Below are 19,959 nucleotides of genomic sequence, written 5' to 3'. Positions count from 1 at the left end.
TTAAACTCAAATTGTCAATCACAGATATCTTTACAAGTATTTAAGACTAAATTAAAGTCATGATTTTGACAGTTTTCTCTGGAATGTTAACTGTAATTGTTGAAACTAAGTCTACTATCTCCAGGGCAATACCTTTGTGTACACAATTAGTAAGAAAGGGGAGAATTCTTGAGGATGAAGTACAAACTGGGCAACATATGCACAGTAATAATGATAGGAATATTGCATCACAATAAAATGCTAAGACATTAAATTGGAAACCTATGCTATTTCTGCGGAAGAAAAATGATACCAGGTGAAACGGGCAAGACGCGTTCATAGAAGATCATGGATATATAAGGCAAACATCAACTAAGTTACGTTAGTTAATATTACAAGATGGTTGGGAAAGGTCGGCGACTGTAAAAGGAAAAAAATCAATGGATAGTTACTTAAGATAGCTGCATAAGGTTTGGTGACTTTACAATGAAAATCACCCAAGTCTGCGACTGAGTTGATCCATAAACCTATATTTCTATGACTTTTAATCCTTGACCAGCGACAGCCCTTCCTCTATGATTGATTTAAAATAACCTAGTATTTGCTGACCTTAAATTGATTAACCAGAAATATACTTGTTTGTAAATGTTGATTACTTATAGCGAAAACATAGAAATCTTCTACTTAATACAGCGTAAAAACTCACCAAAATAATCTTTTTATTTGATTAAAAACGAGAAATATTGATAAGACTTAAAGCTAGGCTTCCCACGATTTGTAAATATGTTGCAGGCTTGTCCATAGAGATATACAAAAGATTAGAATAAGTTGTATCAATTTAAACCAAATGTAGGTACATATATAATAATATTATGTAACTATGTGGGTTTTACGACTGTGAGGATTATCAAGTAAAAAGGTTAATTAGTTCCCAGTGCCCTACTGTCATAGTATTACCTAATAATATCTATAATAGAATAACCCAACCTACCACCCCTTCAAATTATAGTATTATAATAGACTATTCCATGTATATATTGTCATGCACTATTCTGTATACCCCCTCTCTAATACGTCACCCACCAATAAACATCCCTATACTATGTGTTGTCCTTCTGCCTACCACCCCTACCACCTGGTTGCTGCAATGGTTTGATAACCACCAAAAGTTATTACACCTACGATTATGTGTTCTAGGAGTTCAGGGGGTTATAACCATCCACCACTTTCTTTCGCGTGAGAAAGTGGTGGATGATTACAACCCCCTGTATTTCCCCTACTACATGTATTTATTTTTTTTTTCAACAGCAGCGAATTTCCAAAAATTATTGATCAACACGAAACTGCAACAGTTCAGAAAATGAGATAGATTTCTAATCAAATGGACGTGACAGAAATTAGTAAGAGATTTTCTAGTGAATATACCGTAAATCGTGTAATTAGTGTTCAAGTTGTGTTCTTTATATAAAGTTAAACCTGGTCGATTGATTAACTGGCTACATTTACTGATTAATTGCAAATTACCTTTAAGGGAAATGAGATAAATTTTTATCAGTTTGACATGACAAAAATAGTTTTGAGATTTTCTGTTACCTCATTACATGTGAAAGTATATCAGTGAAAGAAATTTTTAATTGGTGGTGAAAAATTTTCATAGAAGTAGTAAGGGAGCCTCAGTTACAATATAATAATTGATAAGGCAAGTCAAGCAGTTTTAACAGAGCAGGGAACTGTTAAATATTACTAAAAGTACATTTATATCATTCCTCAACAAAAAGGGTAACAAGGCTTCCTTGCATTCCTGGACCTATTTCAGTTCCTGGTGGTACTTTTCATATTTTTGATAGCTGTACAGCACTAGACGATTCTTTTTATTCAAATATATGAACCTTGTATATTTTTTATTTGAATGATACTGTATGATCATAATATACCACTAAACAATGGTGGATATCCAGTTAAACTGGCTAGACTATGCTCTCCTTCAAAGATATGCCATATACCTAACAATGTATAGCTTTGGACAGGGTTTCTTTTAATTAAGAAAGAAAACATATCTCATAAATGAAATTCTAGAACTCGCTGTTAATTTTTGTGAAACATTTTAAGAAATAATTGCCAATTTGTCTCAATTTTCACCTCGTGATTGACTTATTATTTATTTCTGTTTATTTCTAATAAAAAGTCAACCAATTATATTGAATACTGTCAGATTTCACGTCTATTGTTAGTCAACTAAAAGTACAAAATAGGCAATAGGTCGTGGCAATAGACTTCCGTGAAACTAGGATGGCCCCATCATATGCCACTTTCACGTGCGTACCTTTAGAACAACTATGGATTGTAACAGCGAGGTTACTAGAACTGATTTTTATTTAATGAATATGTTTTAGTGAAGGCCATTAACCTCTTTCTGTCACTTTCAAAAGGATGTTGCTAGCGGTTTTCTGCCACATGTTCCCTCGAGTACCGCATTTTGACTCATTACAAGTAGTCGAACGTAATCTTTTCCGGTAAATTATTTGTAAGTTTAGGCTGTTGATAAGTTATAGACTGTTGAAGGCGTATTGATTGGAGGGAATCGATAGGGAATAATTGTAGAAAAATAAGCTATAACTATCAATCTACCTTATTTCTTCAATCTGTATGGTAAACTACCATGTAGAAATGTAGTTATAGAATGACTATTTTAGTATGGAGTTTACAATCATCATTATTTACTAAAATGATGAATAAATTTGGATTATATCGTCAATTAGCTGTATGTTTCGAATGTGAGTATCTTATGTTCATTATCTTACGAAGGTATATTATAAGAAAGATAGCTTTCCTATCCCTTAATCACGAAATATTTGCTAAGAAAGCAAGGCATCATCTCCCCTTATGGAATACCTGGTGCTGTGCTGTAATTGGGTTTGTCAATTCTGAATTCCGTTTTGGGATGGTTACAAATCCATGTTACCAACAAATATGTCCCATACATGTTCGTTACGAAGTATGTTACTTTTGTGACGAATATGGAAATACATGTATTATATATATAACGCAATACTGTGACCGAGTAGTGACCTATATCAGAAATTATGTAACAAATTATCTTTTAAATTTTTGCAGTATAATATTTGAAACTCATCTTGATGTTAAGAAATTTGTATGAGGAATAAGTGTCTTCAAGTTCATGGTTCAAATTTAGATATTTTTGTTTATTTTTGTTTAAATAACAAATCACGGTCCGTTTTTATGCTACGATTGGGATTGGAATGCTAATCACGGTCCGTTTTTATGCTACGATTGGGATTAGAATGCTCGTCCTATCATAATGACTAAGTCTACGAAATTTTCCAACTTGAAGTCCAGTAGTTATAATGTTTATATTGGTTTTTGGTATATATTTATAGTTAGTAATATCTTAGTATATCACACTTAAATACTAAAATTGTACCAGAGACAGACAATATTTCAAATTAAAAAGGAAAATATTTTCATTGCATTGATCAGTTCTACTGATGGCCTTAAAACATTCATAGTGGTTTTCAGTGAGTAAGACTCTTGCTCGCTAACCTGAAGGTCCAGGGTTCAATTAAGGCATAGGTCCAGATAAAACTTTGGATTTTTCAACCCGGTTTCCCCCTCAGTGATACAGGTAAGAGGGGCTACAGGCTGTGCACTTGAAAGAACCCTCGACAGTTGGAAATCGAAAAAGAAAAACAGCAGGCTAGTATCGCTGCCCACATGGTGCAGAAAAGTAGTAAGTAAAACTCCATTCATTTCATTTTAAAAGATTCATAGGCATTCTTTTTGACCTTCTGTTGAAGAAATGTGCCAATTGTCGGACATCGTGCTGCGCTTTTGAAGATTGGAGAATATGCCAGTACGTATGTAAATGTAGGTATATATACATTGTTTTGTTAGATTTATAGACCCCTTTCCGAGACGTATACTGGTACAATAAACCAAAGTACTGCAGTATTTCAAGCTTCAGATTTGTATAGAAAACATTATTAGCTTCGAAGAGTTTACTTCTTATGTTGATCACAAAGTGAGACTAATAACAGTAAACAAATATAATATAATAAGAGTACTACTGGTCATTAGTCTATTGATTAATAATGTCTTAATGAGGGTCATTTTATACATATAATAATTAATAACAACCTAACACGCTATCATGAGAATAAAATATATCATATTTTCTTTAAAGAACAACTCAGTTCCTATGCAAATCAAAGTTACATGAAAAATGGTAAAATATTCCATATACATATCAGCAATACAATTAATATAGAGGGCCGGTGCAACTTATATCGTTAAAATGTACATGAATGATGGAAACATACACGAACAAAACAATATACACGTAAACGAATGATAGAAACATACACGTACAAGACAATATACACGTATATGATGATAGAAACATACACGCACAAAACAATATACACGTACATGATGATAGAAACATAAATGTACAAAACAATATACACATACATGATTGATAAAAACACGTACACGAATAATGGACATATACGGTATACACGCACATGAATGATGGAAACACACACGTACTAAATGATGGAAACTTACAAGCACATATTTATGATCGAAACATGTACGTATGTGTATGATGAAAAGAAACACGTAAGACACATACATATTCATGTATGATGGAAACATACACGTACATGTATGATGGAAACATACATTGCCAGAACAGTGTGTCTAATGATTACCCCTATGTTTATATTGACATTAGATTATTAACAACAATGTATTGATAAGATTTCACTCTATTCGATAGTTACTAGTATTTCATCCATTATTTATATCTTTTAATTGTCGAGGCAACAGGTTGTTCAAATCATGATATTATTCAGCATATCAACTTGTTTTTCTGCTTATAGTTTGAATGACACGCATGGTTTTTCATGTTATGGCTTCATTTGACAAGACATGTATCTCATTTTTTCATTCCAAATGCAATATTTCATATGAATACGTGTGTACTATATCAAACATTGTTTATCATTAGTTACAAGCCTTATTGGAGTTCCCACTTTCTATGACTATAATATTCATCGATATGTATACAGGATTAACTTGTTCTATTGGTTGAAGGCATTCCATTGTACATAATGTAAATAGTGACCTTCGATGAGGTATCCATCGATGACGTTATCACCTTTTGCTTGCCAGATTCTGAAGCACGACCTACCACGACCTGCTCTATCACTCTACTGTGTTCAAAATAAAGTTTTTAAAAGATTGTTGCTGAAATCAGGCTACACAAAATACTTCATTTTCAACCTATGTAACCCTCTCTCTGTAAATTTGCAGCTCCAATGGATCCAAACCCTGTTGCTTTGATATAAATTGACAAGTACTGTAGAATTGAAACGATTTGTTCTGATTAAGTTTCTATTTAAAGATACCTTGGACTATTAGAAATTGTAAAGTAATGTTTGATAAGGATAATGAAGGTAATTATGTGGTAAATGTTGGAGAAAATGATCAAGCAACTTATTTCAACATTTCATTTCAACCTTGCTTTATCTACGCCTGGGTACTAATCATCATTTAATCGGCGATTTAGAAAAGCAAACCCTGATCACCCAATGTTAATGTCAAGACTAACATTTTATGCTTTTAGTTGGGTGTTTTGAAAAAGTCAATTAGGAATATATAAGGAGATTTAATTGTTATAGGATCAAATCTTCCATGCAGGAACTGGTCCAGTAACTCAGTCCGCCGTCGGGAGAGCTTTATTTGTCATTTACTCAATCGAACTAAAATACATCTTGGGATGATCCCGAGTTTTAGTCTCGATAGACGTGTGGCAATGACCTTGCAGCCGATCTTGGTATAAATGGTTGCGGATGGAAAGATCATTGCCAAAGAAGTAATTCCAAGAACCAAATTCAAAAGAATCTGTGTTATTATTGCGTTAAATACGAATGTTTAATCTTTTGTTTCGTACTTTTAGTAATCTGATAATACCCTTATTTTACCACAGGCCAGAAGAAGACAATTTAAGATAAGTTGAGGAATTATAAAGTATGCTGATAGAATTGATAATGTCGTGACTAGAGTGATGCCGACAATAATTCTCAATTTCTTCGTAAAACTATATTACACAGTGACACATTAATCCAATACAAATCAATTTAAATTTACCAAGGGACATTATTTGTAAGTGCCATGTCATTTTTGCATAATTTTTAGTATGGTTTCCAATTCCTGCTTATGATTATTTCGATTTCCGTTTCAGAAGAAATAACTAATTTGTTTTCAAAGATGTGGAATATAATGAGGTACAATCCCATTGAAAGCAAAAGGCACGTAAAATCATTCTGTTGCTCAATGAGGTCAAAAATGTCGTTCCGTTTTCGAATGATTATTTTACCACCAAGAAAAATAAAGCATGTCAATGCCATGTTCATAATCGACGCAGGTTATATCCCTATCAGTAGATGTCAAATGCATGCTTGAAGGCTAATATTTAGTCTTTCGACCATTCATTGTAAATAGTTAAAATGTCCATTCAAGAACTTTCGAGAACAGCATATCAATATACATATTCATGTAACGTATGTACTTTGAGATTATCAAGATTTGTTCCGCTCTTCGATTTTTCATAATGATAAATAAATATAGGAGGAATTGAATTTATATGTAATTAAAGGGGCGTTACCTAACAGATATAACTATATTATAGGTAACATATTTCCCTTTCAAAACTAGGAAACTGAAAGAATACTACACCTCGGAGATCATTTATATAAAAAATATCTCATGGTGATTATATCTTCGCTTTTTGTTCAACTTCAGTGCGTGTGAAATTAAACTGGTCTAAATATCTTTATTTACTACAATGTATTCTCTATATATCTTAAAATATCAACAACTCAATAAATTTTACAAAAAAGGAGCACGAAATATGTGCTCATTGTTCGTGAGAAGATAGCTCAGCTCTATCATTGCAAGTACTTCACAATTTTGCACATTTATAATTTGCTCATATCGTGCAAAATGTATGAGATATTCAATGTGGAACTTTATCTCTAATAAAAACGTATTTAATGGTTTCTACAACCCGAAGTAAATCATAGTCAATTTCGAGAGTGAAAGACTTAGACCTTTATATTCTTTCCCTCTCATTCACGAAAACATGTATTGATGGTCAAGTAGATTAATTCCATGCAAAACGGGTATTTATAAGTTTGATATCATCTGATGTGAACGTGGTCGTACAGTACAGTTTGTATTCTTATCTTTGTGAAAATGTCTAAACAATTGAAAATTTAGATGTTGGGTTGTGTTCCTGATAAAATGACAAAACCTGAATTATAAACAATATCAATCGTACAAAGAAATCTGTAATAAATCGCTAACCACAGTTTTATTGTGATAGATTGAAAAATATTTATTACTCAGGTAACGACAGTCAAGTGTTGTTTCATTTCCTCAAGTTATTTTTATGATCTAGTCGATTTATTTACTTTCTGGCATGTTTTTCTGATACGTGTTGTAATTGTCCCTATTGGACAAGCCATTTACTAGAGGTCTAAGGACTTTTCTAACAAGTATCAGTGATGCAGAGAAGGTGGTTGTAAAAACAATATCTGATTAGAATTACGAAAGCATAGACCGAATTGAAATTAGTTTTACGTCCTACTTTGAAAGCATGGGCCGAGATGGTGGGTTAAGACTAAAAAAGCAGTGTCCCGCTTCTATGGTGCTTCTAGCAGAGTAGGGCACATATTTCAGCTCGTCGTCTGATTTTGAAGTATGAATAATAATAATGTCTTAGCTTAAGACAGTTATTAGTTTATTTTGCACTTTTTGAATTTTAAGTAGGTTTGTGAAGTTCAATGCAGAAATTAATGGAAACCATTGGCCGCAATTTACAGAAATGTGTCTGTCTTATAATATTTTGCCGTTAATTTTTGGATCACCAAGGTCATAAGGTTTACGTCAACTTTTTAAAATATGTTATTGATTAGTGTTGGAGAACTAATGTTTTAATCAGACTGACTGTTATGGCTGCCAATAATAAACGTCTACATAGAGAGAACGATTATTTAAGTGACAATTTTCATTAACAATGTAATGAATGTTCATTTTGAATCACAAAAATGAAATGAATGGAGTTGTACGTCCTACATTTCTGCGTCGTGTGGGCTAATGACGTACAGCGCCATGCAGGGCTCAATGAGGGAAATTTTGTCAGGACAGTGGTATTTTTTCTGCTCTTTTTCGATTTCCAACTGTCGAAAGATCTATAACGTTCACAGCCTGTAGCACATGTGGCCTCTGTTTATTGTCCCATCCGAACGACCACACGCTTTTTCCATGTCAGTCACCCTTACCTGCATCACTGACAGGGGAACCGGATTGAAAAATCCGAAGGTATTATCTCGACCTATGCTGGGATTGAATCCTGGACCTTCATGTTAGCGTTGAATCACAAGAAAACCACTTTGTTAAATTATTGATACTACATATTTAACATAATTGGCAAATCTGACATTTCTATCAAAAGCATAATATTATGGAATAATGAAAATGGAAGCTATTGTGATATCTGTCAATCTATGATTATGATCACTTGACAAGATATGCTAGGTTATGTAAAAGTCAGCTAGGATATAATACAACCAAGATCCAATAACCCAAAGCTTGACATTAACATTTGTCAACCGGGTCATACCGTCTTATAATACAGACCATCGTCACGACAGAAGTAATATAAATGTTTTCTGGAAAGTTATGAATATAAATGAAATTGAATTTTCAAATACAATATCGAAACCATAATCTGGTTCTTGTAATTGACGATGTTGATATTGATTTAGATAGGAGATTGTCCATTCCATTGTTATCAGTGGCGGAGCCAAAGAGGGGGGTGAGGGAGGGGGGAGCCCTAAAGACATGTTTTTTGGCCAAAAATCTCATAACTAGGTTAGAAATTTGGGCTACCTCATATATAAAATAAATAATAATAATAAATTAGTTTATTAGATAAGTGTCACAAATCAGCTATACATAAAACATATAAAACAAAATAATAAGATTTCCGGCCACTATTGGCCTATGAACAGTTAAAACGTAAAATAAACAAATTAGTAAATCACATTAATAACACTAATAGTTCCAACAATTAATTCAAAAAGTTAACATAAAATCAAGTATTCATATACAACGCATACACACGCACGCACGCACCCACACACTCACAAGGTAGCACTATCTATAATCATTTATAACATTATAATTATTTTAAAACTTAAACAACTACATAATCGCAGTAAGTCTTTTCCTGGTTTTGTACATATTATCTAAAAATTTACCCAAGTGATTTTGTATAAAATGGTTCGTCATAATAAAATAAAACTTTTGTATATTAGGCATTAAAAGAAAGTTAGGTTCAATTTTACAACATGCATTTAAAAGCGAAGACCTTAGGTTATTATATACATTACATCCATAATTACATGATACTCATCTTCAATATTGTCACAGTTACAATAAATACATATTCTGTTTTCTAGGTGTACCGGTGGTTTAGAGTAACGGCCTGTTTCTATAGCAATTGGGAAAGACTTCTTAATTGACTTATCAGTCGTCTGTGGTATCTGGGTATCCGGTTGTCTGTCACATAAGGTTCGAGCTCAATTTCAGTTTTGTATTTCCTATAGGTACGAAGTTTATTTCCATGCATATTGTTCCTGTCATTAAACAATTGTGTTCTCCATTCATGCGAGTCGCTTAGCTCTAATTTTCAATCTACCACACGTTTGATGGACCAAGAGAGATTAAAAACTATATCTTGCAAACCATCATTATTTATAGTTTTTGTCAACTGACCATACAAGTAGTATATGTCTTTTCGGATACGACGCATTTCACTTCTGCGCATGCGCAGCTTTGTCAATGCATCATATCCGAAAAGACACAACTGTTAAAATGTATTATAACAGACTCCCCAAACTGTATTATAACACACTCCTCCAAACTGTATTATAACAAACTCCCCAATTATAAATTACCCAAACCACACATCACTAATAATAATACAGTAAAAAATAACCGCATTAAAAATGTCTTTGATTTTAAACCCCAACAAAAAAAATTCGAAGGAGAAGGTTTCTTCTCTGCGCTAACATCTCTCATCCCCAAAGTGGCCAATTTTGTCTCAAACAACAAATCCCTCATTTCCTCAGAGGCGCAAGCTCTTGGATCTGTGGCAAAAGCAGGAGTAAATATAAGCGATGCAGTGAAAAAATCTGACGAACTTAAAGAACTGCAGTTAATAAGAGAACTAAGAAACAAGAGACTAGAACGACAAGCCCTAGAAAAACAAGGAAAAGGGTTTAAAATCATTGGATAAAAATGGCAAGCAAAAATTACAGATTGGATCCAATCTTTCAATTGTATGATCCGATTCAATATTCGTTCAACAAGAAGAAAGAGGATTACGTAATCATCTCACCATCAGTAGGGACAAAGACCCAAATAAACGACGGAGGAAGAGTAACCTTTGAAATTAATTCGTTGTCCAATTGGTTGCTGCTNTCCGATGCCCATTTCCGATGCGATTTCAAAATCAAAGACGCCACTCAGAATCGAATTCCACAAACCAACACGACTTTAGAAAACACCTTCTTTCCGTCTTTATTCAGCGAAATGGTTTTGGAAGCTGGTTCAAATCCGATAGAGACCATAAAACACCCCGGCGAGTTTGACACAATGTTGAAAACGGTTCTGTATCCCAAAAACTACGATTCAGTTTCGGGATGGATTCCCGATGTCGGTGACGGAGAAGTTTTAAAAGAACCGATCAGAACTGTAGCAAATGACGCAGACCTTGCTAGGATAAGGGTAGTTGCTAGAAACACACTGGAAAGAGTGACTCGCGGAGTAAATCACGGATTTGAAAAACGAGCGCTTCAATACAACAATGTCGTCGAGAACAACAGATGGGGTAATTACGTAAATTGGAAGTTGTATCCTTTATTTGGTCTCTTGGAACACAGAAAGGTTTCCATAGGTTTACCGTATAAAATTCATTTGCAAAGAGAAATCAACGACAAGATATTTTTTGGTGAAAACAACTCTGACGCAAAATTGGAAATAACGAATATCCAACTTTACATACCGGTAATCACTCCCTCCGTAGAAGTGGAAACGAGAATATTCAACTCTTTAACCAAAGACATCGAAATTGCTTTTCTTCATCGTAACACGGTAGGTAGCATGACTTTAACGGGAGAATCCACCACGTGGCCAATCACCAACACCGTCAAACCAGCGAGATATCTAATGGTCGGTTTCAAAAACTTGCCAGACTCTCAGACAAACAACAACAACATTTTCAGAGTGGCATTGAACCATACTTAAGATCCCATCATTCGCAAAGTTCAAGTCAGATTGAACAACGATAATTATCCCAATCAACCTTTGACAATTGATCCTTCCAAAAAAGATTACAACGAATTGTACAGAAACTATAAAAACATGTGCGAATTGTTTGGAAATACGCCTCAGTTTGAATACACAGATTTTTCACTCAATCATCCAATCTTTTGTTTTGATCTGTCAGCTCATCAAGAAGATCTTTTCAAAACAGGGTTAAACATAAATATTCACATCGATAAAACACAAGGAGATGTGACCGGCTACTGTTTATTGCTGGAAGAAGCAAAACATTTGATTAAAATATCAGATAGAAGAATGATAAGAATTGAATAAAAAAAACACCCTTTAAAAATGAAACCAGAAACTTTAGTTATGAAAATAATAGAAGCTATGGAAACGAATTCGCCGACTCTAATAACTTACAACGGTAAAAAAGTGCATATAACCCAAAAGATTATCGATAAATACAAACATTGCAAAGTCAGAGACGATATAGACTTGGAAAGAATTGATGAGAATTTAACTAAAAAAGGTGGATTTTTACCTTTTTTACCTTTAATCTTTGCTGGTTTAGCTGCAGCTGGTGCAACTGCTGGTGGAGCTGCTGGGATAGCCAAAGCTGTCAACGATAAGAAAGCTGAAGCCGCTGCAAACGCCGAAACACGTTGACACAATTTGGTAATGGAAAGAGAAGCACGAGGAGGTTCGGGAATAGGAGATATATTAGGGACGGTTAAAGAATTCGGACAAAGATTTGGCGAAGAAACCAAGAAAACCGTTAAAGAGGGATTAAGCAAATTAATAGATAAAATCGACACCGGAGAAATGAAGGTCAAACACAAGGGTGAAGCCATATTTTTTAAAAACATACGTTCGGGCGAGGGAATCTTCCTTTCAAAGTATAAAGGCAACGGGGTGATTTTTGGTACGAAAATGTAATAAATAAAAATGGGCAAAAAATTTAATCATTCAGAAATATTTCCTAATAACCCAATGCTCATGTGTATATGCGGTAGTTCAGGTTCTGGGAAAACTCATCTCACTTTTAACATGTTGACAACACCAAACCTTTTAGATTTCGATTCTCTGTATATCTACACAACAACACCAGAGCAATCGTATTATCAATTCCTCAAAGCTTTGGAATATTTACCGAAGAAAGATGTTCAAGACATATTTCAATATTACGAAGAAAACGAAGAAGAGGTGGAAATAAAAGATATCATAGAAAACTTCATTAAATCAAAGAATCCATCTTTCAATCCAACGGATATAAAAGTTTTTCTTACGAAAAATGTTAATGATCTAGACTTGTCTAATATTGATAGCAATCGAAAGAACTTAATATTGTTTGACGACTGCGTAGCGCAAAGAAATCAAACTCTTCAACAAGAATTCTTCACCAAAGGAAGACATCACAACTGTCACTGCATATACCAATCCCAATCTTTTTACGGGATGGATTCTATGTTCATTAGAAAAAATGCAAATTGTTTTTTATTATTTGAATTAAACGATAAAGATTTATCTCAAATCATTCAGTCTATAAATCACGGAATGGACAGAGATACATTTAAAAAGGTTTGTAAAGCTCAATGGAGAAACCCAGATGATCATGGATATGTATTTGTAAATACTAGAAAACCTGCGGGAGAAAGAGTTATGATCGATATATGTTAATTTTATTTTTTAAAAAATGACGGATTGGAATAATTTTTTAAAAAGAAATAGAGAATATATCAAAGCTAAGAATAAAATAAAGACCCAAGTTGAAAATAACAGATTACAACAACTCGGATTAACGAAAAATCTACAGACTCTATTTCAACCCATATTAAAAAGTCAAGAAGATATTAAAAAGAGACTATAGAACCCACGTCTCCTATAGAACCCAAACCGATTGAATATAATGGTATTATAATTAGGACATTAGATGATATAAAACGTCTCTTTTCAAACCCTGACCCAGATTTACCAAAGAGCATTTCACCAATCGTTGATAATCAAGGTTTATTGTTTAATGGATTTAGAATAATATTTAGTCCAAATTCCCCTTTATTCAAAATCGACACAAAAGACTTTATATTTACATTAACGAAAGGATTAATAGATTAATGAATGGCGAGGATGTTGAAATCGCCGATTACAAGGATTTAGTTGCATACTCAAAATTTCTACATGCGATCAGAAAGTCGGGACCCGAAACAAGAAGATTGAAAACAGTTCAAAAATTTAAATAAAGTTATTCCTGATGAAGAGAAATCAGACGATTATGCAGAAGATTATCCACCAATCATACAAGAAGTAGACGAATTCGATGATATGGTGGCATCTGGACAAGGTATAACGTTTTTATCCGACGACAATAAAGAATTGCTTAATAGATTAGAAATAATATTAGCGGCCATGAAGGAAGGTCATCGATCTGACAGACAATACAACGAAGTCAATGCCATATTAAAACGGCTTTTGGAGAAAGAAATCATCACTAAAAAATACTATATAAACGTCATTAAAAATGTCCAATAAAGAACAATTGTTTGTTATCACCTCGAATAAACCAGACATCAAATTGTCTCTAGACTACGAGTATGAACTCGATCGCAATAAACAGTACGAACTGGGATTAAAGTATTTCACCGTTTACAATTCCATTAGAAACATCAACGAAAAAAACAACCAACTAAAAATATCAACGGATAACGGAGTTACGTTCGAAACCATAAGCTTACTACCGGGGAGCTACGAATACGTAGCCATCAACGATTACCTATCCGAATACGCAGGAAGCGTGAACGGCAAAAACAATATCGAATTCGAAGGTAATCTGAATCTGAACAAAATAAAACTGATCTTGAGAAATAACAGTCAAGTCGATTTCAACGTAGAAAATTCGTTGAATGCGTTACTAGGCTTCGATAAACGAATATACGCGCAATCGACATTGGCGCCGCACAAGGTCAACATCGAGAACGATATCGACGTGATCAACATTCACTGTAATTTGATCAACGGTGGATTTTTCAACAAGCACAAACGCCAAATCATATACAGCATACCGACTTTTACGGTGCCGATCGGATACAGAATTATAGAGAAACCGTTTCAAACGACCTATTTACCAGTCAATTCTTTCATGATCAAAGATATAAATCTGGAAATCAAAGACGGTAAAAACAGGTTCATAGACTTTGGCAACGAAGAAATTGTCATTCAACTTCATTTAAAACAATCTTCATTCTCTTCTTGATTAGAAAGATAATCGAAATCATCAAATTCATAGTTTTCGTCAAAACTATACTCATCTTTGTCGTTGTAAGGATACATAATTCCTTCACTGTTTGGTGGTTTTCTTTTAACATTATTCAAATAACTTCTGAAAACTTTAGTTTGTTTATCATTTGGAATAACTACTCCATTGGTGAAACTTTTTTCCCATGGTTTATTAAATTCGTTCGACACATCATGTCCGCTTGCTAACTGAACGTAATCTTCTACACTTATCTTATCATTAGAATAACGTTTAAACGTTTTCTTTTCTTTTAAAACACCGTCAGAAGTCAAAACGATGTTGTATTTGACTTTTGGTGCTAAATATAAACCAAATATAATTCCACCGTCACCGTAATCGTTTTTACCTTTGCAATAGCTCTGTTTAGTTTTTTCCAATTTTTGGATGAAATGTACAAACTATCGGTGTCGGTATAGTATATTTCGGGTTTATAAAATCCATTTATGACGTGAATGAAATTGTTCATTATTTTTTTACTGTGAGATAAAACGAATGATCCCAAATGACTAGGTGTTAGTCGTGTAGATTTACTGTCTTCGGTCTCTTTTTCTTCAATTTCTGTTTCAACAATATATTGAGTATCATTAATTTTCTCATAGGTTTTAACGCGTGAATCAAAGTTGGCCTGTAAAGTTGCTTCATTCCATAAATGTCTAGTTGTGAATATGTCTTTCTGAATTGATTTACCATACAAGGAATTACCTAATAATTTCATGCAATTACTACCCACGATATTACCTTCTCGTTTATATTTATTTCTTAGATCTCTCAAAATTAAAATATAATCTCTATAGGGTGGAGTTTTAAAATTTTCTTCGTAAACTATACCATCTAATATTCTAATAATTCGTCCACCGGCTTTCACTATTTCTTGAATATCCACCGATGTTAAAACGTCGTGACAGAAACCATTTCTGAACCTGATTTTGTTACCAGTTTCCTTTTTACCTTCTTTATTCGTGAAAGTGATTTTATCTTTAGCTGGTATCGGTTGGAAGAACATGTTTTTGGGGTAGTCAAACCACACTGTTAAAATAGCTGTTCTAGGTCTGAATTTTTGTTTATTGAAGAGTTTTACAAATTCTTTTTCTTCTTCTGGTAGAAACGGTCTTCCACTTTCCGCTCTAGGATATTCACTGTCTAAATCCGACATGGCGGAAGCGTATAAACCGTTAGCATCAAATGCCATTAGTTTAGTACATTCTATTTTTTTAAGTCTCGAATGAACCTCCGTTTTGTCTTTTGTGCTTGCACTGTATTCTTTGAATAAATCAATTATGTTATTACTTTCACTTTGTGAAATATATTCCTTTAATACGTTACAAATTTCATCCATTTTGTTCGTTTCAAATGATTTTCTATTTGCCGAAACTCTTCCTCCTTTAATAGATCGTCTGATAAAATTTCTTATAAAAGGATTTGTGTGCGAATAAACTTTTTCTACGTTTTCTTTTTCGGTATGTTTCGCAACCATTCTAGTAGTTTCATACCATTCTTCTTCCACCATTTCTTTATCGTAATGATATAAATAATACCAACCCTTTAAAGATAAAGATGGAGCCGTTAGACTATTGGACATATTTTAGTTTAAAACTTCTTTTGTGACTTGGTTGTATTTTATCAAACAAGCTCCCAAACAGAGAGTGTCTCTCTTGGCGTAAGGTTCCCATTCGTGTCTCAATTCCTCCCAGTTGTCTCACGTGTATTTAGCGATATCTACGTCGGCAATCTTTCTCAAATTCGCGGGAAGATTGGAAGAATTTTCCCATGCAGCCAAACTAGAGGATTCGTGTTGATAGGAACACGTGAAATTAATACGTTGTAAATAATTATCCTTTATTTCTTTCTGTCTTTTCCATTTTTTCTGTAAATCTTCATCCGTGTATGGATTAGATAAAGGAAAAGATAGAATTCCTCTGGGTGTTTTTAAAGGGCAATGCGTTAGTTTTTTTGCATTTTTAAGCACGATCCAGTTGTCGAATCCACTGCCGTTATGAGAAATTAATATTAATCTCTTTCTATCATATTGACCTAAATATTTCAACATTTGATCGATGCAATCTGTACCTACAAATATTTCTACTACATTCATTAGTTTATCATAAAATTCTTCTGGAATGGGATCTGACGGCTTTAAATCTGGAAAGAGATTATTTATTCTGTTTAACATTTTCCTTAGTTTTTCTAAATTAATTAAAGTGCAACAATATGGAATTGCTCTTCGCGTGTCTTTTTCTGAATACGTTTCGCAATCCCAAGCGAATAACGCATCATCACTCATACTCGAAAGCACGTTTAGTTTGAGGGGTGAAACCTGTGTTACTGCGTTGTCGTCTCTACACGTTTTCCACACCTGTTCGTAATTGTCTTCTATTTCTTGAATTCCCCAACTTTTTTGGCTTCTTCTAATCAAACAGAAATGCGAGTTGTGTAAGTAGAAAACCCAATCTAATTCATCGTGAACGTCTCTGGGGTGAAAATGTCTGTTTTTGGGATTATAAATTTGAAACGAAGTGTTGAATTTCTTGTTGAATTCATTCATTCTAGCACAAGTCATCACTCCTTTTCTATTTGCTTTTGAAAACCCGTTGATGTATTCTTGAAATTTACACGTTAAATCTTTGTTCAAAACACGATTGACGCATTTGATAAAACAGTGACCATCTGTAGGTATGTAACAATTTTCGCCTTCGTATTCATTGATCTTTTTAAGTAGATCAGTTCCTCCTCTACCAACTCTCGATCTTTTTATTTCTTGGAAATTGTCTTTCATTAAAATTATTTTTCCTGTAAAATACCAATCGGAAGCATCGGATTTTTTGTCCATATTTGAAAACATATTGTGAAAAGTTTTGGCATTGAAACCGAGGAGTGACATGTATTGTCTGTGATTCCCTTCCTCGACTATCTCTCCATCTATTTTAATTTGTCCTTTGAATGTTTTAAATTTATCAGAGATAACCTTGATAACATCGGAAAATAGGGCGTTTTCTATCAATGTCTCATCAAGTTCGATTTTAATCATATTTTTTTAAGTGTCTATTTTTGATTATTTCTTTATTTTGACCGCTGATATTTCTGTATGGAATTTGTCCAAAATTTCATTGAATTCCTATAGCAATCAAGCCACAAGATGAAGTTTGAATAGCAGTAATTGTGGCTAATACAGTTGGGACAAGTACAGGAACCATTAATCCACCAGTCACGGCCGTTGCAAGTGTTGTTCCTATCGTTAGAACTACACTCGCTGTTTTGAAAACAGAATCGATTCTACTCCATGTTTTCCTGCATGAATTGTACTGTCTCAAATTTCCATTTTTTAAGTCGTTAAATTAAGTGAATTTCCGATAAATGGAACCACGGAATATCGTATAGAGCCTCCTTGTTTGGCCTAGCATTATTATATTTGCGGGTATTAAAAGTAAAAACATTTACGCGTACTAACGACATTTCTTTTTTCGTATGGTCCTCTTTAAGATGATATGAATATTTTATTTTTTCTTTTTCGATGTTTATCTTGGCTCTAGAAATAAAACCACCACCTTCAAGGATGGAGTCGGAACCTTCGGCAAACGATAAATGTATTATAAACTCTCTTTCTTGTTGACTTTTATGAACATCGAACGAGGTGTATTTTCCACCTAAAACAAAACACAGTTTTACGTATTCAAAGTCTGTTGTTCGTAAAAACTCGTGACTGCTCGATTCTATTGGTCTGGGTACGTATACGGGTATTATAAGTGATGGTGGAATTTTGACAATGTTGGTTAATGGTGGATTTTCCGTCTCCAATATCATATCCAAATCTTTGATTCCAATGATATCCTTATCATTTTCTACTTCCATTTTAAAGGTGTCTACATATTTACCATTTTTCGTTTCAATTTCCTGATCCCTTTTATCAATCAAACGTATATTCTCCTCCAAATTACCATCATTGAATAATGCTATATGTTTGACGGCCTTACCGGTTTGTTTGAAGACTACTTTATTGACTTTAACCTTCATGGGAAACTCTATTAGAATCAGACAATTACCTCGAAAAGAAAACTCTTGCGTTTCGCCGATATCGAATACGTTTTTAGGTTCTCCTTATGCGAGAGAACCCACTTTTATTTCTGCTTTGAATCCGTATTTGTTTGATTTATAAATTTGGTCTTTTCTATCGAAGACAGTGTCACTTTCGAATGGTAGATTGAAATAATACGATTTGTCCGTGACAATAGCTTCTAATTTGCTCAACTTTCTCTCTTGTCTCAAAAAATCGTCATGAATTCTAGATACCAAAAGATTGACCTGTTCTTTAATATAATTTTTCATATCATCTCGAAATTTATTTTGAAGAAAGTTTTTAATCACACCCACTTCTTTTTCTAATTCGTCCGTGATTTTAGTATCCAAAGCAGTCAATTGTTGTTTCAACGTATCTTTGTCAATGGGAAGTGTGTTAATTATATCTTGAACATCTGATTTTTGCTTCACGATCTTTTCGTTCAAATTGGATATCGAATTTTGTAACTCGGTTTTGTCCGCGGTCTTGTCTAGTTCTGCTAGCAATTCACCAAGTTTTCTTTCCAAAGCGGATAGTTTTCGTTTCAATCTATTCTCGTTTACATTTGAGTTGTCTATTAAACGTTGGACGTCTATTTTTACCTTCGTAATCTTATCGTCTAATTTAGATATCAACTCACTTGTTTTATCCACTTGAATAAGACGTTTCAAACTCGTTAACTCTTGTTGTAGTTTGGGTTCGTCCACAAGATTTTTAATATTTCGTCTGATGAATCTTTTCACGTCATTTATTCTATTTTCAACATGGTCCTTATCTATTTGAATTGCGTTTATTTGATCCAGTAAATATTTCTTGTTCGCGGCATCGTTATCGTTTCCTGGAAACTTTAAATTAGTTATTTTGAAATTGTTCATATCGATATCCCCTTGTAAGGTGTCTCCGATTTGATCCACGAAAAAAGGTTTCGCTTTGTTTATAAACGCCGTAGAACTCATGGGATTTTTAGATTCTAGAGGTAAAGACCCTAATCCAAACTTGTTTGCCATTTTTATTGAGTTAAATTTATTATAATTTCTTCAAACTTTTCTCCCAAACTCAACCGATATAAAACCCAAAGCGACAGCTGACCACACAGCTTTTGTCCTGGCATTTGAATTTGAAACGTAGAACATTTGATTGGTTTGCTAGTCAATTTCGTTATCTCTTCTGTCGGTTCTAGACCGAAAGAATCAAAGAAATAAAAGTTATTCGAAGAATCTTG

General features: G+C 33.7%; 5 protein-coding genes across 5 annotated transcripts; 3 read left to right on the top strand and 2 right to left on the bottom strand.

Moving 5' to 3' along the window:
• Positions 1 to 10,368: 10,368 nt before the first annotated feature.
• On the top strand, positions 10,369 to 11,376 carry LOTGIDRAFT_165166 (hypothetical protein; the record flags this gene model as incomplete). The annotated part of the gene is made up of 1 exon (XM_009062180.1): positions 10,369 to 11,376. The coding sequence occupies one exon, from the start codon at positions 10,369 to 10,371 to the stop codon at positions 11,374 to 11,376; it is 1,008 nt and encodes a 335-aa protein (XP_009060428.1).
• A 369-nt stretch (positions 11,377 to 11,745) lies between these two features.
• On the top strand, positions 11,746 to 12,063 carry LOTGIDRAFT_165165 (hypothetical protein; the record flags this gene model as incomplete). The annotated part of the gene is made up of 1 exon (XM_009062179.1): positions 11,746 to 12,063. The coding sequence occupies one exon, from the start codon at positions 11,746 to 11,748 to the stop codon at positions 12,061 to 12,063; it is 318 nt and encodes a 105-aa protein (XP_009060427.1).
• A 279-nt stretch (positions 12,064 to 12,342) lies between these two features.
• LOTGIDRAFT_165164 (hypothetical protein) lies at positions 12,343 to 13,074 on the top strand (the record flags this gene model as incomplete). The annotated part of the gene is made up of 1 exon (XM_009062178.1): positions 12,343 to 13,074. The coding sequence occupies one exon, from the start codon at positions 12,343 to 12,345 to the stop codon at positions 13,072 to 13,074; it is 732 nt and encodes a 243-aa protein (XP_009060426.1).
• Positions 13,075 to 14,613: 1,539 nt separating this feature from the next.
• LOTGIDRAFT_165163 (hypothetical protein) lies at positions 14,614 to 17,513 on the bottom strand (the record flags this gene model as incomplete). Its single annotated transcript, XM_009062177.1, has 3 exons — positions 14,614 to 14,984; positions 15,164 to 16,226; positions 16,407 to 17,513. 3 exons carry the CDS (start codon positions 17,511 to 17,513, stop codon positions 14,614 to 14,616), a joined length of 2,541 nt encoding a protein of 846 aa, XP_009060425.1.
• A 500-nt stretch (positions 17,514 to 18,013) lies between these two features.
• On the bottom strand, positions 18,014 to 19,744 carry LOTGIDRAFT_165162 (hypothetical protein; the record flags this gene model as incomplete). The annotated part of the gene is made up of 2 exons (XM_009062176.1): positions 18,014 to 18,702; positions 18,868 to 19,744. 2 exons carry the CDS (start codon positions 19,742 to 19,744, stop codon positions 18,014 to 18,016), a joined length of 1,566 nt encoding a protein of 521 aa, XP_009060424.1.
• Positions 19,745 to 19,959: the final 215 nt, after the last annotated feature.

Source organism: Lottia gigantea (assembly GCF_000327385.1).
Source record: "Lottia gigantea unplaced genomic scaffold LOTGIsca_50, whole genome shotgun sequence".
Lineage (NCBI taxonomy): Eukaryota > Metazoa > Mollusca > Gastropoda > Lottiidae > Lottia > Lottia gigantea.
This window is presented reverse-complemented; position numbering and strand designations above follow the sequence as displayed.